Raw genomic sequence first — 26,325 nt, 5'->3', positions numbered from 1 at the left:
AGAAAAGACAGTCACCTGTGTCAAGAGGAGTGCAGCTTGACAACCATTGATATGCTGATTTACTATGCAGCTGCCTGTAACCCTCCCAGTACCCAGGCGGGTAGTGCAGGTAATATACCTCCCTGGTTATTGGCTGCCTACCAGCTACTGCCTACAAGACATTAGGCTTCAACTGTTCTTATTTATTCTTCAGCATCTATAGTGTGCAGGTATTCCAGCAACATTCGTACTGATTCTATTAAGCTAATTGTGTGATATATTTGATGGTAAGGCATGTACATTACAAAGAAATTTGTAGGCTTTACATCATGTAATATGTAGCCAGAGCAAAACTTTTATCTCTGTCGTTATAATGTCGTTCCCTCATACTAGTTTTAAAACAATCATTGGCTCTTACAAAACTCTAAAACCATATGGTCAAGGTACAAGGAGACATTATTTATAAGGCTTTCATAGGTGGTGCACTCTATTTTCTATCCTATCCACAACCTAGCCCCACAGACCATTCCTTGATTTCCTCTGGCAATTGCTTCATGTGCCCTTGTTCAGTCCATTGACAGCATGTCACCCCTTATATACCACATCCCTCTATTACTTGTAATTTTGTCATTCTGCACCTTAATTAGAATCTCAGTTGTTTGAGACATTCATTCTGCTACCTGAATGCTTCTTGTTAGATTACCAAGAATAAGTTAAAGTTTAATGATGCACCATTGTGGCTTGTGACGCGTCTTGTATTTCTTCATTAGGTTGCAGCTGGTCGCCTTCCTCGCTCAAAGGATATCATCCTTTTAGGTGACCTCTGTGATTCATGTAAGCCTGGAGATGAAATAGAGGTGACAGGAGTTTATACAAACAATTATGATGGATCACTCAATACAAATCAGGGCTTCCCAGTATTTGCAACAGTCATCATGGCAAATCACATTGCCAAGAAGGACAATACTAATGCTATTAAAGGTTTGTCTTTAGCCCTTATTTTACTAAAAATTGATTCACAGTATGTTTGTTCCTGTTAATTATTCCATATTCCACTATAGAGTTTGGTCCTGAGAAAATTTTTGATTAATGCATCATTATGGACCCCAGCAGTATTTTCTGGAAATATTCATTTGTTTTTGATGTAAATAATTATTTGTCGTTTAAGCACAAGTTCAAAAGAAATTCTTAATGAAAATTTAATATTACAGCTCTGACAGATGAGGACATTAAGGCTATTGTTAGTTTAAGCAAAGATGAACGTATTGCTGAGAGGATTGTGGCCTCTATGGCTCCCTCTGTCTATGGTCATGAAGATATAAAAAGGGCTCTTGCACTTTCTCTGTTTGGTGGTGAAACAAAAAATCCTGGTAAGTGATTTGTTGTTCTGTTGTCCAGATTTGTGTGAGTTTCTTTTAATATAGGTAAGTACATTGTATAACTTTATATCATCAGTTTTTTCAGATATTGTCCATTATTTATTTATTTATTTATTATACTTTGACGCTGTCTCCTGCGTTAGCGAGGTAGCGCAAGGAAAAAGACAAAAGAATGGCCCAACCCACCCACATACACGTATATACATAAACGCCCACACACGCACATATACATACCTATACGTTTCAATGTATACATACATATACATACACAGACATATACATATATACATATTCATACATGCTGCCTTCATCCATTCCCACTACCACCCCACCACACAAATGACACCCCCTCTTCCCCTGCGTGCGCACAAGGTACTGCTAGGAAAAAACAACAAAGGTCACATTTGTTCACACTCAGTCTCTAGCTGTCATGTGTAATGCACCAAAACCACAGCTCCCTTTTCACATCCAGGCCCCACAAAACTTTCCATGGTTTACCCCAGACACTTCACATGCCCTGGTTCAATCCATTGACAGCATGTCAACCCTGGTGTACCACATCGTTCCAATTCACTTTATTCCTTGCATGCCTTTCACCTCCTGCATGTTCAGGCCCCGATCGTGCAAAATCTTTTTCATTCCATCCTTCCACCTCCAATTTGGTCTCCTACCTATCCTTCTTCCCTCCACCTCTGACACATATATCCTCTTTGTCAATCTTTCCACACTCATTCTCTCCATGTGATCAAACCATTTCAGTACACCCTTTTCTGCTCTCTCAACCACACTCTTTTTATTACCACACATCTCTCTTACCCTTTCATTACTTACTCGATCAAACCTCCTCACACCACATGTTGTCCTCAAACATCTCATTTCCAGCACATCCACCCTCCTCCACACAACCCTATCTATCGCCCATGCCTCACAACCATATAACATTGTTGGAACCACTATTCCTTCAAACATACTCGCTTCCACGGTTCCATCCGTTGCTAAATCCACTCCCAGATATCTAAAACATTTCACTTTCTCCAGTTTTTCTCCATTCAAACTTACCTCCCAATTTGCTTGTCCCTCAACCCTACTGAACCTAATAACCTTGCTCTTATTCACATTCACTCTCAGCTTTCTTTTTTCTTACACTTTACCAAAAGCAGTCACCAACTTCTGCAGTTTCTCACCCGAATCAGCCACCAGTGCTTTATCATCAGCGAACAGCAACTGACTCACTTCCCAAACCCTCTCATCCACAACAGACTGCATACTTGCCCCTCTTTCCAAAAATCTTGTATTCACCTCCCTAACAACCTCAATCCATAAACAAACTAAACAACCATGGAGACATAATGCACCCTTACATTCACTGGGAACCAATCACTTTCCTCTCTTCTTACTTGTACACAGGCCTTACATCCTCGATAAAAGCTTTTCACTGCTCCTAGCAACTTACCTCCCACACCATATACTCAATACCTTCCGCAGAGCATCTCTATCAACCTGTCATATGCCTTCTTCAGATCCATAAATGCTACATACAAATCCATTTGTTTTTCTAAGTATTTCTCACATACATTCTTCAAAGCAAACACTAGATCCACACATCCTCTGCCACTTCTGAAACCACACTGCTCCTCCCCATTCTGGTGCTCTGTATATGCCTTGACCCTCTCAATCAATACCCTCCCATATAATCCCAGGGATACTCAACAAACTTATACCTCTGTAATTTGAGCAATCACCTTTATCCCCTTTGCCTTCGTACAATGGCACTATACATGCATTCTGCCAATTCTCAGGCACTTCACCATGAACCATACATACATTGAATATCCCCACCAACTAGTCAACAACACAGTCACCCACTTTTAATAAATTCCACAGCAATACCATCCAAACCCGCTGCATTGCTGGGTTTCATCTTCTGCAAAGCTTTCACTACCTCTTCTCTGTTTATCAAATCATTCTCCCTGACCCTCTCACTTTGCACATCACCTCAACCAAAACATCCTATATCTGCCACTCTATCATCAAAAACATTCAACAAACCTTCAAAGTACTAACTCCATCTCCCTCTCGCTTCACCACTCCTTGTTATTACCTCCACATTTGTTCTCTTGTCTTATGCACTTTATTTACCTCCTTTCAAAACATCTTTTTATTTTCCCTAAAATTTAATGATTCTCTCTCACCCCACTCTCATTTGCCCTCTTTTTCACCTCTTGCAGATTAGTAAGGGTAGTGAGTTGTGGGATGAAGAAGTAAGATTGTTAGTGAAAGAGAAGAGAGAGGCATTTGGACAATTTTTGCAGAGCAATAGTGCACATGACTGGGAGATGTATAAAAGATATTGTCCATGTTTCCCAAACAAATATTGTACTCAAAGGTCTTTAGTGTGATAAGGCAAAATTTTAAAACCATTGCTGCTCCTTGCTTAAACTTGTAAATGTATATGAAATGTGATACAGATGCAGGTTTCTGTTGCTTTATGCATTTGATCTACCCAAAAAAACAATCTTGCATGACCCTAGAATTACATAAAATACTTGGTCATGAAATAGATTAGGATTTTGACTTGCTTTATGCATTTGATCTCCCCCCAAAAAAGAATCTTGCATGACCAAAAATTATATAAAAGAAATACTTGTCATTAGATAGATTGGGATGTGTTCCAGGACCCGTGCTATTACCCATCCAGATGCAATTTTATCAGTTTATCTTGACAGTGTTATGCAGGAAATTCAAACAAGATCATTTAAGTGTAAATTACAATACAGTACAGTGATAATATTTTCTTATATTACCTGTTTCCATGGCCTAGCAGGGGAGCATTAGAAACAAATGAATGAGTCTGAGAGGAAAAATCCTCACTCACCTCTAATTTCTGTTCCTTTTTTGGAAAGTGAAAGTATAGGAGGGCAGGAATTCTACCTTTTCACTATTTATCCTCTTAGTCATGTGTTACAGTATGGAGTATATATATGGTTTCTATGCTTCCTCCACTATCCCCTGGTTTATGCATAGATATCATTTTTTCATATTTGCTTTCTGCAAATCCTCGGGCACCTCATCATGATCCATACATGTATTGAAAGTCCTGACTAAACCGGCAACAACATAGTCACCTCCTTTAGAAATTCTGCTGCAGTGTTGTCTTGCCACATTTCATCTTACGCAAAACTTTCTCAGCCTTTTTTCTTTTCACCATCCAGTTGCAAATTTCTCAATGCCAACACCCCACATCTGCCACCCTGTCATTGAACATTAACAATCTCTTCTTCAACTCAACTCCCTTTTTTCTCTTGATATCAATGTAACTTCCTCATCCCATCTCTCACTACCCTTTCTCACCTGTTCACCTCCACCATCTGCATACCAAACACTTCTCTTGCACATGCCATTGCTGCTGCTTTGAGTACCTCCCATTCCTTACCCACTACCATACCTTTATTTACTCTCACCTTTTGCCATTCTACACTTAGTGTCTCGAGATATCTCCTCCCACAGCCTCTTTTCCAAATTCACTTTCATCACCCTCTTCTCACCCATATTTCCTCTTTTCTGAAAGCCTCCAACAAATCTGCCCCCTTACATCCACAAGATAATGCTCATACACCACACCAGCTGCCCATGTCAGCATTTTCACATCCAAAAGTCTCTTTTGTATGCCTTTAAGTTTATGTATGATCCAACGATGCCTGCTATCATCTTTCCTACTGAACTTATGCATGTCCCTCTTTTTAAACCTTGTATTCCTGGTCACCAATTTTTTTTCAGCACACAACTCCATCAACTGTTCACCAAATTCATTCATCTTACTGAATACCCTATGCCATCCAATTTTACCCTCATTTACCGTGTTGGCCATTGTTGCAGCTAGATGACCCTTCACTGATACCGCAAGTGTCAAGAATTTTGTTTACTGTATATGTATTGTTTTCTATTCTTTTATATTTGTTCAATTCTCGCATCAACAAGGTAGCACAGGAACAGAAGAGAGAACCTAATTCACTCAAGTCCATTCTACTGCTGTCGTGTGTAATGTGCGGAAACCACAGCCCCCTGTCTGCAACCAGACTCTGGTTGCTTTATATGTCCTGATTTGGTCTATTGACAACATTCTCTCTCTCTCTCTCTCTCTCTCTCTCTCTCTCTCTCTCTCTCTCTCTCTCTCTCTCTCTCTCTCTCTCTCTCTCAGAGCTCAAAATTTTTATTTCACTCCATTCTATCTCTTCACTTTGGACTTGATGTTCTTTTCCCCTCTGCTTCTGACACATGTATTCTCTTGGTCAATCTCTCCTCACTCATTCTGATCATGTATTCACACCCTTTCAGCACACCCTTTAGAGCTTTCTCAGCCATAGTATTCTTATTACCATGCCACTATCTTACCCTATTATAACTTCATCAACCCTCCTTACAGCACGTGCTGTCCTCAGATATTTCATTTCCAATGCATGCTTTCTTCTCTATACATTCTCATCTGTAGCCCATGTCTTGCAACTGTACAATGTAGTTGTGATTGCTATACCTTCAAAAATACCCATTTTCACCCTCCCAGTTAGTGGCATCTCTTATGCACATTCCTCACTTTTCCCTGGACCTTTGCTGTTTAGTATGCCGGGACCTTCAGATTCGGGAGGAGCACTGTGGTTCAAGGAGCAGTAGAGGATGTGCAGACCAAGATTTTGCTTTGAAGTATTTGTATGAGAAATACATAGTGAAAGAAGGGGATTTCTTTGTGATGTCTATCAGTGTAGAGAGAGAATATGATATGGTTTATAAAGAGACCTTGTGGCAGGTGCCACAAATGCTGTGGGAGAAAAGCTAGATGCAGTGAATGAGTGTTATTTAGAGTAAGGTGTCGTGCAAATAGGAAGGGAGGAAGGTGAGTGGTTCCATCAACCAAATGTGCAGATAAATAATTTATGAAGTACCAGTGTTTCAAAAAAAATTTCCTTGATGTATATGATTAGAATAAGGATGTCAGGTGTGACTTTACTTCTGCTTTCATTTTCAGAACCACTTGTGTATTAAGCATTTACTAGGATCTTCATTTGACAGCAGTTATTTTGCATGTCCTCAGAAAGTGTTTTTACATTCAGATGGTCTTCAGCCCATTGTGAAATGACAGTTTTCTTATGATAAGGATATTCTTGGTTAAAACAAGGATTTATGATATTCTTTCATACATGTTTAGTCATTTCATGCTTGAGCAAGGTAACTACCAGATTATAAAACCTTAGATAGGAAAGATATCCTCATTTGCCTCATTTTGAAAACAACACAGGAAGGTAGGATTTCTAGCTCCTCGCTCCTGCCAATCCATGTTGCTTTCTGCGACACACAGGAGATACAAAAGCAGTATTCTTTCTCCTGTATCCCTAGGGAATTAAGTTGTGTTGTATATAATAATACTGTCATCTTTCAGGAGAAAAACATAAGGTTCGTGGTGACATAAATGTGCTGGCCTGTGGTGATCCTGGAACTGCCAAGTCTCAATTTCTCAAGTACATTGAAAAGATTGCACCTCGAGCAGTGTTTACGACAGGTAAGTTTATGAATAGAATGTTAAAAGTAAGAGTATGACAAACATGTATGATTATAATGAAATAATCATGAGATAATGTGTGTCAAATTGGTCATGTAACAGAGATGTTCTCACATCTTGGATAATTATAGAATAATCATTCCATATGCTTGTCAAGGATTTACAATAGCATACTTGCAGGTTTAGTTAAAAAGTTTCTTTGTTCTTACAATAATCCTCATAATGCAGTTCATGAACATTTCATGGTGATGTTAGGCAAGTATTGCAGGCAGAAGGGTATTTTAATCACCTCTAGCTGCAAGGGGATTGTTTGAGGGAGGTACCTGCCATTTTTTTAAAATATAGTTGCTGATTTTCCTTAAAAGTGCTTCCTAACAGTATGTTTGCATTCATAACTGTGAGGCATTCATTGGCCGCCCAGGGTCAAATGCATAGGTTCAAATCCTGGTTGCAGTAATCGGTCTACAGTCAACCCAGCTATTCATCCACCATTAGGTGTTGTTCAATAAAATGGGTAAATGGCTCAGGGTAGGGGACCTATATATTTTTCATACTTTATCGCCAATTCCCGCATTAGTGAGGTTGTGCCAATAACATATGAAGAAAGTCCACATCCAATCCCATCCATTCTGTAGCTGTCATGTGTATGTAAGATATCAAAACTTATCCACAACCAGGCCCCACATGCCTTTTCATGGCTTACCCTGGACACTTAACATTAATAAGATGACCTTGATTAGGGCCTCAGTTGCCCATGCTGTCTCAACTGACATGAGAAATATAAAAGTCAGATAGAATGATACTGTAAGTACTACTATATTTTAAATGAAGTTGATACCATAGTAAACAACTGTTGCGAATGTGTTACAATGGTAAAAAAGCAAGAAATATATTGCAGTTTTGCAACAGCAGTTTCATTTTTGTATTCTATGTTGCTTTTTGTTTAATAAGAATTTTTGAATATTCATATTCATTCTGATTTAGAGTTTAAGTCTGTGACATGTCACTGTCAGCCTAAAATACAGTCTGTGATTGTAAGTTGGAAGCATTATCATCATTTACTATACATTACTTGGAAACATCACTGCTACTTCCCTGCTTTCTAGACATCAAGATGGAATGGCAACATTTAAGAATCTACCTTGGAAGCAAGAATTATCTTGTGAAAAGCAATTTCTTGCCCTGAGATGCTATGATATGACATTAGGTAAAAGAAGAAAGTGCAAGGGTACATTCTTTCTAATCCATTGTAAATGAAACATGATATGTTCCCAAGTGCTTTTTACGGTAAAGATCACATCATCGGGAGATGCAAGAAAGAAATATAACAGTCAGTTGATATACAAGGAAGAGACGTAGCTAGAACGCCATTTGGTAAACAAGTGACTACTCAAATGGAGGTTAGGTGCATTCAGGTCCAGCAACATATGTACCATAGAATTTATTATGTGGACAGTGAAGGAAGTTTACAAATTTTATCAACAATAAGGCTATCCATTTCCCATAGATTAGAAGGAACTTACTGTATTATGTGCTCATTTGTTATCTTTTTCAACAAGTGTACACATATAACAAAGTTGCAGACTACAGAAAATAAAGCTTCAGTGATATATTGGTTTGCAACTCTGACTATCAGTTCCTTCACAGGTCTACCAGGATTCAACTCCTGGGTGTGGCAGTTTGCTCACTATCAACCTAGTTTATCATCCTTTCATGGCGGGTCAGTGAATTGGATACCTGGCTTAGGCTGGGGTTATACAAATATATTTATGTGGTTTCAGAAGTGGTAGTCTGTGTGGATCAGGTGTTTGCTTTGAAGAATGTATGTGAGAAATAGAAAACAAATGGATTTGTATGTAGCATTTATGGATCTGGAGAAGGCATATGACAGAGTTGATAGAGATGCTCTGTAGAAGGTATTAAGAGTATATGGTGTGGGAGGCAAGTTGATAGAAGCAGTGAAAAGCTTTTATCGAGGATGTAAGGCATGTGTATGAGTAAGAAGTGAGGAAAGTGATTGGTTCCCAGTGAATGTAGGGGTGCGTGATGTCTCTATGGTTGTTTAATTTGTTTATGGATTGGGGTTTTTAGGGAGGTGAATGCAAGATTTTTAGAGAGAGAGGCGAGTATGCAGTCTGTTGTGGAAGAGAGGGCTTGGGAAGTGAGTCAGTTGTTGTTTGCTGATGATACAGCGCTAGTGGCTGATTCGGGTGAGAAACTGCAGAAGCTGGTGACTGAGTTTGGTAAAGTGTGTGAAAGAAGAAAGCTGAGAGTAAATGTGAATAAGAGCAAGGTTATTAGGTACAGTAGGGTTGAGGGACAAGTCAGTTGGGAGGTAAGTTTGAATGGAGAAAAACTGGAGGAAGTGAAATGTTTTAGATATCTGGGAGTGGATTTGGCAGCGGATGGAACTATGGAAGCAGAAGTGAGTCATAGGGTGGGGTAGGGGTCGAAGGTTCTGGAAGTGTTTAAGAATGTGTGGAAGGTGAGAACATTATCTTGTAAAGCAAAAATGGGTATGTTTGAAGGAATAGTGGTTCCAACAATGTTATGTGGTTGCGAGGTGTGTGCTATAGATAGGGTTGTGTGGAGGAGGGTGAATGTGTTGGAAATGAGATGTTTGAGGACAATATGTGGTGTGAGGTGGTTTGATTAAGTAATGAAAGGGTAAGAGAGATGTGTGGTAATAAAGAGTGTGGTTAAGAGAGCAGAAGAGGGTGTATTGAAATGGTTTGGTCACATGGAGAGAATTAGTGAGGAAAGATTGACAAAGAGAATATATGTGTCAGGTGGAGGGAACGAGGAGAAGTGGGAGACCAAATTGGAGGTGAAAGGATGGAGTGAAAAAGATTTTCAGCGATCGGGGCCTGAACATTCAGGAGGGTGAAAGGTGTGCAAGGAATAGAGTGAATTGGAACAATGTGGTATACCGGGGTCGACGTGCTGTCAATGGACTGAACCAGGGCATGTGAAGCGTCTGGGGTAAACCATGGAAGGTTTTGTGGGGCCTGGATGTGGAAAGGGAGCCATGGTTTCGGTGCATTATACATGACAGCTAGAGACTGAGTGTGGATGAATGTTAGCCTTTGTCATGTTTTCCTAGCGCTACCTCGCGCACGTGCGGGGGAGGGAGGGTGTCATTTTATGTGTGGTGGGGCGGTGACAGGAATGAATAAAGGCGGCAAGTATGAATTATGTACATGTGTATATATGTATATGTCTGTTTATGTATATGTATACGTTGAAATGTATAGGTATGTATATGTGTGTGTGTGGACGTGTATGTATATACATGTGTATCTGAGTGGGTTGGGCCATTCTTTTGTCTGTTTCCTTGTGCTACCTCGCCAACGCAGGAGGCAGCGACAAAGTATAATAGATAAGTAAATATAAATATTTCATATAGATTCACTTTCCTACATTAGCAAGGTAGTGTTAAGAATAAATGCCCGAGCCTTAGATAAAAAAGAATCCTCACTTGGCACCTCCAGTTTTACTTTCCAAGAGAAGGACAGAGAAGGGGGCCAAGTGAGGATTTTTCCTCTAAAGGCTCAGGCATCTGTTCTTAATGCTACTGTAGTTTTGAATGATTGATTTGATGCTAGCTACAACCTTTGCCAGTGTAGGCTTTCCTCAGCCATCATGTCACAAGATGACAGGAAATCGTGAGGACTTTTGGTTGATCAGAAATAGAAAGCTTTTGTTACTTCATGGTCCTTTGGCCTGCCATGTGGTAGGACTAGAATTTTATTCTTCGGCTCCCAGAGGTAAATTGTCATTATACATATATATGATGACTGTTTGAAATTGGGTGTTGAGACATATGCCTACCTGAAACTGCACCACTGTGCGATTTAAACTTTCTTAGTATTTTATGCGTTGATTCATTATTTCATGAGACCCCTCATGCCCAAATTGTAAGTTCCACACTGAACCCTTACTCCTCAGTTGTCTTGTGCTTTACCACTCTAAGATGTACACATATGGTGGACTTAGCCAGGTTCCTGAGCACTGCACATGCCAGTAGTAGGGGGATCCTAGGGCGTGAAGGTAAGATGAAAGCATATATTGTAAATACTGTAAAATTTTGTGGTGTTATACTTACTATTTTACTTCAGGTCAGGGTGCTAGTGCTGTGGGTTTGACTGCGTATGTGCAGCGGTCACCTGTAACGAGAGAGTGGACTCTAGAAGCTGGAGCTCTTGTCTTGGCAGACAAAGGTGTCTGTCTCATTGATGAATTTGATAAGGTAAACCATCAAAAGTTTGTATTGAACAATATTTTTCATTTTTTATTGTTTATTATACTTTGTCGCTGTCTCCTGCGTTAGCAAGGTAGCGCAAGGAAACAGATGAAAGAATGGCCCAACCCACCCACATACAGATATGGGTGGGTTTATCTTTTAGAAATGTGCTTTGAGTACATTTTCCTATGTCAAGTAGACCTGAAAGGAAATAATTTTTAAGTGACAAAGCATTCAGAAATAGAGTTGCTAATTGAAACTAGCGGTTTATCCTCCTTCCCCACCTCCTAGATATGATATGTTCCCCACATTTTCTCCTCTTTTCATTTACATCCTACAATGCAGGTGTTTCATGAGGGTCTACTGCAAAGAAGTTTTAGTGAAGCTGAAGCTTTATAAAGTAATTCCAAGAGACAAACTTGTGTACTTTCTTCCTTTCTGTCACTCACTTGTTGTTTTTTTAAGAATTCTTAATTGTATTATGTATCATATGATGATGGTGAAGTCATTTACAATATGAATCAATGATATGCTATTTCGCAACAGACATAAAGGAAATAAGATATATAACTTTTTTCTTAGTAGCATTTTAACTCATTGTGAATGAACTTATGTAATGTTTTATCACCAGTATGGATTTTGCCACATTCATAGTTCACAAACATAATTTCGTGCACAAAATGTAATAAGGTTGTCCCATTAGTGAGGATTAAATTGAATGTTGTGCAGGCAGGGTAAAAGGTGGAGTAGCCACTTATCATTCATTTGTTCTGTTCTGTTTATGTTGGCATATTGTTTTCCTTTAATATGGAAATACTTGTACATAAGTACAAGGGTAAGTTTGAATGGAGAAAAAAGTTGGAGGAAGTGAAGTGCTTTAGATATCTGGGAGTGGATTTGACAGTGGATGGAACCATGGAAGCGGAAGTGAGTCACAGGGTGGGGCAGGGGGCAAAGGTGTATGGAAGGCGAGAACGTTATCTCGGAAAGCAAAAATGGGTATGTTTGAAGGAATAGTAGTTCCAACAATGTTATATGGTAGTGAGGCATGGGTGATAGATAGGGTTGTGCAGAGGAGGGTGATGTGTTGGAAATGAGATGTTCGAGGACAATATGTGGTATGAGGTGGTTTGACTGAATAATGAAAGGGTAAGAGAGATGTGTGGTAATAAAAAGAGTGTGTTTGAGAGAGCAGAAGAGGGTGTATTGAAATGGTTTGATCACATGGAGAGAATGAGTGAGGAAAGATTGACAAAGGGGATATATGTGTCAGAGATGGAGGGAACGAGAAGTGGGAGACCAAATTGGAGTGGAAGGATGGAGTGAAAAAGATTTTGAGCGATTGGGGTCTGAACATACAAGAGGGTGAAAGGCGTGCAAGGAATAGAGTGAAATGGAATGATGTGGTATACCGGGGTCGATGTGCTGTCAATGGATTGAACCAGGGCATATGAAGCGTCTGGGGTAAACCACGGAAAGTTTTGTGGGGCCTGGATGTGGAAAGGGAGCTGTGGTTTTGGTGCATTACACATGACAGCTAGAGTCTGAGTGTGGATGAATGTGGCCTTTGTCGACCTTTCCTAGCACTACCTCGCGCGCATGCGGGGGGAGAGGGGTGTCATTTCATGTGTGGCGGGGTGGCGGCGGGAATGGATGAAGGTAGCATGTATGAACATGTGCACAGTCAGTAGAAACCCTACTTTGAATTTTGAATTTTGATTTTTTCCCAAGCTAGAGATATGCTGTACAATGCTCTCTCGTGATGAGTTTCAGCTTTCAGTCAACCATGTGACCACGGGTGTAAACAACTGTTACTTTACAGTGTACTGTGTTGCCAGCGTTTTTTTGGAATTTATGTTTTGTGTTTTTGCGTCCCCACAAGTCTACAAAATGCCCATCTGTGTCTCCTACCTTTGGTGAAAAAAAGAGGAAGGCAGTTACTCTTGAAATGAAATTATATTAAAGATGATTGCCCTGCATGAATGCAGCAAGTATAAGTTAGTTAGATTTTGAAGGAACTGTGGAACAAGATTTCAAAATATCAGTGGTGAAGGACCCACTTTTTGTTAATTCATTGTTAGTTTTTTTTTTGTTAGATTATTCTCTTCATTAGTAGAGATGACAAAAAAGCATTTCAGGAGAATGCTTGAAAGTTATTTTCATCATAGATACTTTTGTAGATGAATGATGCAGACCGAACTAGTATCCATGAAGCTATGGAACAGCAGAGTATATCCATCTCAAAAGCTGGTATTGTGACATCTCTCCAAGCTCGCTGTGCTGTTATTGCAGCTGCAAATCCCATTGGGGGTAGATATGATCCATCCATGACATTTGCTGAGAACGTAAGTATGCACATTTTACTTTTGTATTAAATGGTATATATTTCATGTGTATAAACTTTTTATTGATGTCCTTATTTATTAATGTTATGTAATTAGAATTTTGCTGATATTGAATAAGACAGTAAATGGATGTAGCCAATGGAGTTTTATTCCTATCCTGAATTATTGCATTTCCAGGTTGATCTGTCAGAGCCCATTCTCTCTCGTTTTGATATTCTCTGTGTGGTGCGAGATACAGTTGACCCAGTACAAGATGAACACCTAGCTCGATTTGTTGTTGGGTCACACATTCGCCATCACCCAGGCGCCACTGCTGCCGACACTCAAGCCATTGCAATGGTAATATTTTTTCTTTTCAAATTAATTTTTTGCTTTTGTCTATTATCTGATTTGATTCCAAATTACAGTGGATATATGAAATGCAGCACAATTTTTTGTTCACTTGCATGCATGACAGCAAGTGCTGTAAGCTTGAGCAAACCATGCTTTCAGTTCACTTGCATTCATAACAGCAATTGCTATAAGCATAAGCAAAACATTCTAAGTATTCCTTTTTCAATTTGCCTTCCAAGTTTATTTATGAAGTAAGACCCAATTACCTGCACCATCACATTTTGAATAAGTCCATTTTGCATGATCAAAAATCATTCCTCTGTCATACCAATCTAGAATTCCTGTAACCCCAGTTTATTGATTTTATTGCATTTCTCCTTGTCTTTGGTCTTACCATGTACCATCAGTAGTAGTACTTTGTATACACTTTGGTACTAAAAAGAATGTGTATCCATTTTAGTACTAAAAGAATATGAATCACTAATGTAGAATGATTATTAATGAAATAAGAAAAAGACATTGAAGTGATCATTAATAATGAAAGAAATACAAAAACATCACTTAACAACAGATATTAGGTGTTATAGCTAGAAATATAGACTTTGATACATAATATGCATACTCACACTTACAGCACTTTTGTTGGACCTTATTTGGAATATGCTGTTCCATCCATGTAGTAAACCTCAATCAGAAGTAAAGAAAAATTGAAACATTCACAGAAGGGCAGCAAAACCTATCCTGGTAGACAGAGGTTCAGTGACCAGAAATAACTTTATTAAGATAAGAGAAATAGGATATGATAGCAGTGTGAGCAAAAGTTTTATCATCTTTAGAAAACCTTAGGCATAATGACGCAGGTTGCTGGTACTCACACTGTAAGAAACATTAGTCTCAGTGACCATGTGTATGATGATTTCACCCTAAGAGCATCATGTGCTTGTACCCACAGTAAACCTTAGCCATGTATCACCCTTGAAAATATATAGGGGTGGATAAAATGTTTTTGTGGGCACTATATGTCCCTCTTTTTAAACCAGTTATTCCTAGTCACCAGTCCTTTAAGCATAGAACTCCACAAATTGTTCACCATTGTTATGCACCTCATTGAATACCCTATGTCCCTCAGTTATACCCTCAACTGCCACATTACTCTCATTTGAATTACCCATCATTAATACCTGATCTCTTGCATCAAAACTGCTGCTCCCTAAACATTTGCTTATCATCTTGCTTCTCATGGCCAGGTGTGCAGAGCCTTAGTAATCACCCATTTCTCACAATCCACTTTCGTTTACATCTCCATAAGGTTGGAGCTCGCTCACATACATTCTTTCATATATTTCCACAACTGCCACAGCAGTAAAGCTACCCCTTTCATGACTCTTGCCCTCACACCAACCTCTGACTGTACCCTTAAGACATTTCCAACCTATTTTTCCCCTTTACTCTTGAACTTTGTATCACTCAGAGCCAGAACATTCAGGTTTTTCCCCAAACATACAACCCTGTCTCTCCTTTCTTCTCATTTAGGTTACATTCACATGCTTTCAGACACCCTGGCCTGAGCCTTCAAGGTGGATGAGGACACCCCCAACTTGGTTTCTTTTTTGTCCCATATTTAAGAAAATGAAATACTTGAAAAAGGTGGTTTCCAACCCCTTCCTTCCACCCTTCTAAGTCACCTTCTGTGATGTGCAGGAAATAAGGAGGTAGAATTCTTTCCCCTTTATCTTAGTAAATTTTATGATGAAATACACTTTCTTGAAGTGTGTATGTTTTTGATGAAAATTAGGTATTTTCATGTAAATAATGCTGTTTTTGTAAATGAAATGAAGTATGTTAAAAAACATGCAATTATACACATGGGATGTATAAAATCACAAATGAAAAAAGACTCGAGTGTGTAATATGCTCAGGTGTGTGTAGAATGAAATCATGCTCTGAAAATGCATATAGTCATTGAATACTTACATACAGGAGGAGCTTCTGTGCTGCCAGCCAGGGCCCTCCCTGTGTACTCAGCACCCAACCATGTAGATGGAGAGGAGTGTATACTACCTTTTGGAATATTTCATCAATAACATATGGAGAGGTTTTATAAAAGAAAAAGAATTGATAATTCAGTGGGTGAGCTTTATTTTAGATGATAGCCACCATTTAAGGATAAATGATCTTCATCTGGGCGATTGGGTCTTATTAAAAGATGTGTAATAGTTACTAAGTGACATGATCTACAGTTTTTGAAAAGAAAAGGTCATATTGAAAGATTAGTTTACATGAAGAACTGGAAATTATGAATGAGTGAGAATATTTGGAAGTGAGATTAAATTAATTAGAATGGTAGTAAGGAAGCTGAAGTTGGAGTTAGGTTATAGAAAGTCATATGAAGGAGGAAGTTTGTGAATGCACTGGAAGCTCAGGTAAATTTAATGTTCATTAATTTTAAACAATAAAGTAGTTGTCACAGTGCTGTTACACAAATGTGAGACTGAAGTTGAGATTGGTCATAAGTAAAAAATAAGAGCAGCTGAGATGGATAGTTTGCATAGTGTAGCTGGAACGAATAGACTGAAGGTGTGAAGTTAATTGGTTCAAAGTGTTCAGAAAGGAGCATGGATGAATATCTTTTTGGGTGTAATGGTAATATATAATGTATGGCAGAAGTTTGTTGGTTAGGCAGATATATTCTGGAACAGTAGAAGGTGCAAGAAGAGAGGTAAACCATCAAAGAGATGAATAGATATGGTGAGCCTAATCATTAGGACAGGGACATATCTGATTTAGGTGTTAGATGAATGATTGGGGACGAATGCATAGAAAGTAATTTGCGTATGGAATTATTCTTATTTAACAGATTAAAGTGAAAAAGAAAAGTGCTTTGATAAGTGTGATTTGAAGTCCATGTGTTAATTTAGCTTATCAGGCATGGGGGTGGGAATATGTGTGGGTGGTATCCAGAGACCGTATGTAATTTATCCACTCCATTGGAATAGGAATAAAGGAATGGTGATAGAATGAATTGTAAACTCTTGAGTTGTATATTTGCTCTTGTATCTCTGTAGCATTGAAAATGAGCTGCTATGATTGTGAGTTGATTGATCTGTGTCAAATAGAAATTAATGACAGTCACAAGTATAGTTTCAAAAACTGTCCCTCTTTAAATAGGATGGACCTGTGACTGGGGGGTCAAATCTTTCTGGTGTAGAGAAGATCCCACAAGATCTGTTAAAGAAGTACATTATATATGGAAGAGAGAAAGTTCATCCAAAGCTTCATCAGATGGACCAGGATAAAGTGGCAAAGATGTACTCTGAACTAAGACGGGAATCGATGGCTACTGGTAGGATTTCATTGTTTTCCTTAAAAGTATGTATATTTGTATATAAGTATGACTTATTTAAGAGTGTTGGGAGTAGTAAATATTAAGCTCAAGAGACAAAAGTTTTAATACTGATTTCAGACAGAGGAATGAAAATTCCTTTAATATTTAAATGTTTCCTTAAAGGGTATATATAAGTAGAGGGTATCTTCACAGGTTGAGAGGTGTACTTGTACTTCACATGGTTGACATGCATGATAATAGTTTCGTTCCTATTTTCATTCCCATTTACTAATTATTCTATTCCTTAATTCTGTATAGGAAGTATCCCAATCACTGTTCGTCACATTGAAAGTATGATTCGCATGGCAGAGGCTCATGCTCGCATGCACCTTCGGGAATATGTTCATGAAGATGACGTAAATATGGCTATTCGAGTCATGCTTGAATCCTTCATAGATACTCAAAAGTTCTCTGTCATGAGAGTCATGAAAAAGGTGAGTGTAAGACTTATGTATTCTGTCTATATGTCTATTTATCTATATCTCTGATGCCTGTTCCCTTTAGGAACTCCCTCAAGAGGGTGGCCAAAGCAAAAGAGTCACCATAACTGAACCCAGCTTATCGAAAGACAAGGTGAAAGCAAGTTTTTTCATGGTAGAATCTAGGAACTTTCAAGTTTGTTCATTTGTGCATATATAAGTATCATTAAGAGAATTTTTGCTTTGAGAGTAAGCCAGTTTTTTGGATAATTATGTTGTGAGGATCATGAAAACAGCCATCCATTTGAAGGTCATGCATACACAAGAGATGTTGCAGAAAATATGGAGATTGTTTGATGACCTAAGCTATTAGAGGAGCACATACATCAGTTGAAGAAAGTGAAGAATAACATGTGAAATGTGAAGAAAACTTGTGACTTACAGGGTGATATTAGCCAGATTACTTGAGTAGGGAGGTATCCCTGCTGAATTTGTAGTTATGGAAGAAATTTTGTACCATTTGCGCCAAATTTTTCTTATGGAATCCCTGGGTAAAGGAGGATTATGGTAGCAGACGATAGATAGAAAGCAAGAATATTTCCAGAGATAAAAGTGAAGGTTGTAACAATTCTACTTGTATCTACATTATTCACTACCAACATGTGTATGAAATTGGAGTGCTTGCTTTATAGAAAGAAACATTCTTCAGTATACTCTTTACACTTGCCAGCCATTCTTCCTCATCTTCAGTGTTTGTGTGAAAGATGTAATATTTTGTAATGTAAATACTGTACATTCTTGTTATTCACCAGTGACATTGTTTCTGTGTATGAAATAAGAGAAAAATTTGATAATAAGCTATTTAGAATCATAGCAACACCATTGCATATATGTTTGATAGGAACTGTCAAACACATCTTTCACACCCTCTCCTGCCGTTCTTTTATTACTAGACCAAGGCAGCACAAAGGTAGCAATGTATTTTTTTTGTGTATTTTCTGTTACTTTTGAGTATCTGATGCAGTCTTCGTGAGTCTTCACCCCTACAGCTTGGGCTGGGCCCAGGCTTTTGAATTTGGATTTTGGTCAACCATGCTCTTGAAAGCCACAGCCCTCAGGCATACAATACCCCTGCAGCCTGGCTGGTCTGATACATTTTGTAGATTCGTTGCATTCTTAAAATTCTCTGCCCATTCCATCCACTTTCTTAGGGTAACTGGCAAGGTGTTGAAGAGTCTTGGGCCTTAGATGTTTATGGTGTTCTCTCTTTTTGTGCATATTACACATCTGGATTTCAGAGGTATTTTACAAAGTTTACCATGCCTCTTGTACTGTTAGGATACACCATTTTTTTTTCTTTGCACATTGTGTGGTGGAATTTTTAGACCATGAGGGATATATAGGTTGTGGTTGCCATGATAGATCAATTCATCCGGAAATTGTATACATATCACAAGATATGTAGCAAGATTGAAGATGAATTACATTACTTTTGTTTATTGTCCTTATTATTTCAGAACTTTGCTCGATACTTGTCCTTCAAGCGAGACAACAATGAGTTGCTGTTCTTCTTGCTGCGGCAGCTGGTGCACGAGCAGACTACATACATGCGTTCTCGTTATGGACTAGACCATGATGTTATACAAGTCTCTGAGAAAGATCTTCTTGACAGGGTAAGGGCATATGATTATATCCTATGATTTACTCCTTTTACCCCAGTCAGACATGAATCAAGCCTACACCCTCCAGTCACCTTGTATTGACAGTCACTCCCTCAGTAATACACAAACTATTCCTAGCATCGTATATGATAAACATGAAAGTCATTCCCCACAATCAAAAACACTAACAAAAGCAGCACACAATCTAAATGCCCCATAACACTAGTTGGTAACAGGTTTAGACAAGAAAAAGAATACCATAGCATCCTCTCAAAACAGTTCATCCACTTCTCACAAAGCTACACCATACTCATGCCATTGTTAATGGCAGTATGCAGACTTCCTGCCAGTCCTCAGGCACCTCACTTTGAGCCATATTTACATTGAAAAGCCAGACTAAACATTTAGCAACACTGTCACCTTATTTCATATATAACTCAATTGTAATCCCATCCACTCATGCTGCTTTGCCACAATTCATGTTATGCAAGGCTTTCAGCACCTATTTTTTCACTAAATGATATCATGGCTCTCTCAGCAAACCACTTTGTTTGGAAAATCATATATCTGCTATCTTAGTATCTAACCCATACATCAGTCCTCCTGAACACTCATTCCATCTCTTTTCCTCCTCTTCTTTGACTGTTACCCCTTTCATATCTGCTCCACAAACTGACCCTACTGTCTTTTCACTGTTTACCTTCCTTCCAAAACATTTCTCTTATTTTCACCTAAAGTTTGCCAAGACTCTTTCAACCACCCTTTCACTTGCTGACTTTTACAGGTTCTACACCTTCATCTTGACTTGTCACTTCCTCTTGAACACCTCCTAATCACTTGCACTTCTTCCTTGTAGAAGCTGACCATACATGCTCTTTTCTCAGCAATTTCCTCATACCACCACTCCTTTCCCTTCCTCACACGTCCATATCTCACCCTATGCATACCGCAAACTTCATCTTGACATGTAAGCCCTGCTTCTGTAAATACTTCTTTTCCTTACTTATTCCTCTTGTTTCATTTACTCTTACCTGATGCTACTCTTTGCTCAATCTGTCATGGTATATCTGCTCCCACGCTTCTTTTTCAGGCTCACTAAACCTTACCTTCTCCTTTGTCATTTCTTCCTTTCCCAAAAACTTTATGAACTCACACTTGCCTCCACCAAGAAATGAGACATCCCACCTGATGCCACTTTTAGCACATTTATTTCCGACAAACTGACACTATTCATTTACTCTCCTTTCAATTACAACTTAATTCAGGGTGACCTCCCAACCCCATTCACCCACATTTACTTTTGTATGTGTCTTTTTTAAACTAATTATGTCATTTTTTCAGCAGACAACAACACAATCATTCCCCATTTCCACTCATGCTAGATACCCTGCCCACATGAGGACTAATGCATGTCACCCCCTCATTATTTTTTTTGACCTTGATTAGCTCATGTGATCAATCTGGACATCAATTAGCATAAATCTATAGGTTGCCAAAACTATTCTTAACATTCTTTACTGAAGCAGAATGGCTTTGATAAAAGTTAGTTACATAATGTTGCTATATTTGAAAGGTAAATAGCTTTTCACTGCTGATACAGCTTGTACTGATGCTATAGAGCCTAGTTAGTATTACTGACTGAAATTTGTCCCTGGAAATAATTATCAGAATATGAAAATAGTAGTTTTAGGTGCCTTAATATCTGTGTATAGCATAGTCAGAAGACCAAGATAATTGGAGCCAGAAATGATTAACCTTTATAGTGCAGTAAGAGTAGCAAGATATGAAAGTACATGTATAGAATAGATAAATACTTACAACTTTGTGTGGTAGTATTTCTCTTGTGCAAGCAGACCCAACATTGGAATGGAACTTTAGACAAATTTCAGTGGATCCACATCTTGATTAGGGAAGTGAGTCTGAACAAGAGTTTCTGGGGAGATAATCAAGAATTTTTAGGGAAACATTCAGGAGATAGACTAAGAATATCATAATTGTTGGAACTACTATTCCTTCAATTATTATTATTTTGAAGGTTTGTTGAATGTGTTTGATGATAGAGTGGCAGATATAGGGTGTTTTGGTCGAGGTGGTGTGCAAAGTGAGAGGGTTAGGGAAAATGATTTGGTAAACAGAGAAGAGGTAGTGAAAGCTTTGCGGAAGATGAAAGCCGGCAAGGCAGCAGGTTTGGATGGTATTGCAGTGGAATTTATTAAAAAAGGGGGTGACTGTATTGTTGACTGGTTGGTAAGATTATTTAATGTATGTATGACTCATGGTGAGGTGCCTGAGGATTGGCGGAATGCGTGCATAGTGCCATTGTACAAAGGCAAAGGGGATAAGAGTGAGTGCTCAAATTACAGAGGTATAAGTTTGTTGAGTATTCCTGGTAAATTATATGGGAGGGTATTGATTGAGAGGGTGAAGGCATGTACAGAGCATCAGATTGGGGAAGAACAGTGTGGTTTCAGAAGTGGTAGAGGATGTGTGGATCAGGTGTTTGCTTTGAAGAATGTATGTGAGAAATACTTAGAAAAGCAAATGGATTTGTATGTAGCATTTATGGATCTGGAGAAGGCATATGATAGAGTTGATAGAGATGCTCTGTGGAAGGTATTAAGAATATATGGTGTGGGAGGAAAGTTGTTAGAAGCAGTGAAAAGTTTTTATCGAGGATGTAAGGCATGTGTACGTGTAGGAAGAGAGGAAAGTGATTGGTTCTCAGTGAATGTAGGTTTGCGGCAGGGGTGTGTGATGTCTCCATGGTTGTTTAATTTGTTTATGGATGGGGTTGTTAGGGAGGTAAATGCAAGAGTTTTGGAAAGAGGGGCAAGTATGAAGTCTGTTGGGGATGAGAGAGCTTGGGAAGTGAGTCAGTTGTTGTTCGCTGATGATACAGCGCTGGTGGCTGATTCATGTGAGAAACTGCAGAAGCTGGTGACTGAGTTTGGTAAAGTGTGTGGAAGAAGAAAGTTAAGAGTAAATGTGAAAAAGAGCAAGGTTATTAGGTATAGTAGGGTTGAGGGTCAAGTCAATTGGGAGGTGAGTTTGAATGGAGAAAAACTGGAGGAAGTGAAGTGTTTTAGATATCTGGGAGTGGATCTGGCAGCGGATGGAACCATGGAAGCGGAAGTGGATCATAGGGTGGGGGAGGGGGCGAAAATTCTGGGGGCCTTGAAGAATGTGTGGAAGTCGAGAGCATTATCTCGGAAAGCAAAAATGGGTATGTTTGAAGGAATAGTGGTTCCAACAATGTTGTATGGTTGCGAGGCGTGGGCTATGGATAGAGTTGTGCGCAGGAGGATGGATGTGCTGGAAATGAGATGTTTGAGGACAATGTGTGGTGTGAGGTGGTTTGATCGAGTGAGTAACGTAAGGGTGAGAGAGATGTGTGGAAATAAAAAGAGCGTGGTTGAGAGAGCAGAAGAGGGTGTTTTGAAGTGGTTTGGGCACATGGAGAGAATGAGTGAGGAAAGATTGACCAAGAGGATATATGTGTCGGAGGTGGAGGGAACGAGGAGAAGAGGGAGACCAAATTGGAGGTGGAAAGATGGAGTGAAAAAGATTTTGTGTGATCGGGGCCTGAACATGCAGGAGGGTGAAAGGAGGGCAAGGAATAGAGTAAATTGGAGCGTGTGGTATACCGTGGTTGACGTGCTGTCAGTGGATTGAATCAGGGCATGTGAAGCGTCTGGGGTAAACCACGGAAAGCTGTGTAGGTGTGTATATTTGCGTGTGTGGACGTATGTATATACATGTGTATGGGGGGGGTTGGGCCATTTCTTTCGTCTGTTTCCTTGCGCTACCTCGCAAACGCGGGAGACAGCGACAAAGTATAATAAAATATAAATATAAATAATATATTATTATTTTTATTTTGCTTTGTCGCTGTCTCCCAGCGTTTGCGAGGTAGCGCAAGGAAACAGACGAAAGAAATGGCCCAACCCACCCCCATACACATGTATATACATACACGTCCACACACGCAAATATACATACCTATACATCTCAATGTACACATATATATACACACACAGACACATACATATATACCCATGCACACAATTCACAATGTCTGCATTTATTCATTCCCATCGCCACCCCGCCACATATGGAATACCATCCCCCTCCCCCCTCATGTGTGCGAGGTAGCGCTAGGAAAAGACAGCAAAGGCCCCATTCGTTCACACTCAGTCTCTAGCTGTCATGCAATAATGCACGAAACCACAGCTCCCTTTCCACATCCAGGCCCCACACAACTTTCCATAGTTTACCCCAGACGCTTCACATGCCCTGATTCAATCCACTGACAGCACGTCAACCCCAGTATACCACATCGATCCAATTCATTCTATTCCTTGCCCGCCTTTCACCCTCCTGCATGTTCAAGCCCCGATCACTCAAAATCTTTTTCACTCCATCTTTCCACCTCCAATTTGGTCTCCCACTTCTCCTCGTTCCCTCCACCTCCGACACATGTATCCTCTTGGTCAATCTTTCCTCACTCATTCTCTCCATGTGCCCAAACCATTTCAAAACACCCTCTTCTGCTCTCTCAACCACTCTCTTTTTATTTCTACACATCTCTCTTACCATTACATTACTTACTCGATCAAACCACCTCACACCACACATTGTCCTCAAACATCTCATTTCCAGCACATCCACCCTCCTGCACACAACTCTATCCATAGCCCACACCTCGCAACCATACATTGTTGGAACCACTATTCCTTCAAACATACCCATTTTTGCTTTCCGAGATAATGTTCCCGACTTCCACACATTCTTCAAGGCTCCCAGGATTTTCGCCCCCTCCCCCACCCTATGATTCACTTCCGCTTCCATGGTTCCATCCGCTGCCAAGTCCACTCCCAGATATCTAAAACACTTTACTTCCTCCAGTTTTTCTCCATTCAAACTTACCTCCCAATTGACTTGACCCTCAACCCTACTCACATTTACTCTTAACTTTCTTCTTTCACACACTTTACCAAACTCAGTCACCAGCTTCTGCAGTTTCTCACATGAATCAGCCACCAGCGCTGTATCATCAGCGAACAACAACTGACTCACTTCCCAAGCTCTCTCATCCACAACAGACTTCATACTTGCCCCTCTTTCCAAAACTCTTGCATTCACCTCCCTAACAACCCCATCTATATACAAATTAAACAACCATGGAGACATCACACACCCCTGCCGCAAACCTCCATTCACTGAGAACCAATCACTTTCCTCTCTTCCTACACGTACACATGCCTTACATCTTCGATAAAAAATTTTCACTGCTTCTAACAACTTGCCTCCCACACCATATATTCTTAATACCTTCCATAGAGCATCTCTATCAACTCTATCATATGCCTTCTCCAGATCCATAAGTGCTACATACAAATCCATTTGCTTTTCTAAGTATTTCTCACATACATTCTTCAAAGCAAACACCTGATCCACACATCCTCTACCACTTCTGAAACCACACTGCTCTTCCCCAATCTGATGCCCTGTACATGCCTTTACCCTCTCAATCAATACCCTCCTATATAATTTACCAGGAATATTCAACAAACTTATACCTCTGTAATTTGAGCACTCACTCTTATCCCCTTTGCCTTTGTACAATGGCACTATGCACGCATTCCGCCAATCCTCAGGCACCTCACCATGAGTCATACATACATTAAATAACCTTACCAACCAGTCAACAATAGTCACCCCCTTTTTTAATAGATTCCACTGCAATACCATCCAAACCTGCTGCCTTGCCGGCTTTCATCTTCCGCAAAGCTTTTACTACCTCTTCTCTGTTTACCAAATCATTTTCCCTAACCCTCTCACTTTGCACACCACCTCGACCAAAACACCCTATATCTGCCACTCTATCATCAAACACATTCAACAAACATAATAATAATATATACACACACCAGTATTCTTTATGCTTATTACCCACTTATTGTTTGGGAGGGTTATGACAGCAGCATTGCGAGCCAGCACTTCAGTGGTTGTCAAGTTCCGCTTCTTTGACGTGGGCTGCTGGTAGTGTGTCCACCAACATACAATCTCTTCTTGTCACACATAAAACTTGACAACGACTCGCACAACTCATTCTTTGTAACTAGATTTTCCTACAGTGAGTGCTATGTGATTGCCCAGCCTTTTGGCAAAAAATGGTAAAAGCAGTAAATAGAAATATCTGGTAGGAACATTTGACAGAAGCATTAGGTAGAAGTAGTAGGTAAGAACATTATGTAAGAGCCTCCAAAAACACTGTGCTAGAGTTGCCCTCTGCCAGTGGCCTGTTAGGGGTGGGGCATAAAGGCTAAGAAGCAGCATTGAAGTTCACCAGGTATGGAAACTCATGCTGTGGCCACTTCCTTGAAGGGGTTCGTTAAGGGAACAGGTGTCAGAAATATAGATAGGTAGGTAATAGATTATTACCCAGTATACTGCAAAGGGCACATGATAGAATCTGCCTATATGGTAAATACTGCAAAGGCACATGATAGAATCTGCCTATATGGTAATGTCAAACTGAGTATTTATAACATGAATCTTAAATACATAATGCTGTGTTACATACTTTAACACTTTTCTGTTAGCAGAATGATCTCTTTATTAGGTTTCTTCATTTTAAACCTGATACTTATTACAGAAGTTTACCTTGTGATAGTTTATGTGCTGTCTTGATCAAAACTTAAGGGGTCCTTATAATATTAAACAAGAATGAAAATATATGATATAGAAAAAGAAAATCTCTTCAGAAAGGTTATTTTTATATTACTATTACATTGTCCACAGGCACGGCAGATCAATATCATGAACCTTCAGCCATTCTTTGAAAGTGACATCTTCAGAGCCAATAACTACACACATGATCCCAAGAGGAAGTTGATTATCCAGGCTTTCTGAGCTGTGTAGCTATTCCAAGCTTTGTAATTATGTGAAAATGATATACCCATAGGTTAGACTTTTTAATGTTATTTTACAAAAGTTGTACCATAAATAAATTTAGTTAGGACCTATA

The 26,325-nt window shown here is 39.4% G+C and overlaps 1 protein-coding gene across 1 annotated transcript in view; it reads left to right on the top strand.

Annotated features, from left to right (window-relative positions):
* The window catches only part of Mcm2 (DNA replication licensing factor Mcm2), a 40,904-nt gene extending 14,579 nt beyond the window's left edge, over positions 1-26,325 (top strand). The window contains exons 7-16 of the mRNA XM_071683902.1: positions 750-960; positions 1,191-1,349; positions 6,790-6,909; positions 11,028-11,158; positions 13,333-13,497; positions 13,675-13,836; positions 16,999-17,173; positions 17,474-17,649; positions 19,152-19,307; positions 26,100-26,325. Coding sequence (XP_071540003.1) covers positions 750-960; positions 1,191-1,349; positions 6,790-6,909; positions 11,028-11,158; positions 13,333-13,497; positions 13,675-13,836; positions 16,999-17,173; positions 17,474-17,649; positions 19,152-19,307; positions 26,100-26,210 — 1,566 coding nt within the window. The 3' untranslated portion in view covers positions 26,211-26,325. The remainder of the gene's footprint in view (positions 1-749; positions 961-1,190; positions 1,350-6,789; positions 6,910-11,027; positions 11,159-13,332; positions 13,498-13,674; positions 13,837-16,998; positions 17,174-17,473; positions 17,650-19,151; positions 19,308-26,099) is intronic.

Source organism: Panulirus ornatus, chromosome 37, assembly GCF_036320965.1.
Source record: "Panulirus ornatus isolate Po-2019 chromosome 37, ASM3632096v1, whole genome shotgun sequence".
Taxonomy (NCBI): Eukaryota; Metazoa; Arthropoda; class Malacostraca; order Decapoda; family Palinuridae; genus Panulirus; species Panulirus ornatus.
The sequence above is the reverse complement of the archived record's forward strand: the minus strand, read 5'-3'. Positions and strand labels throughout refer to the sequence as shown.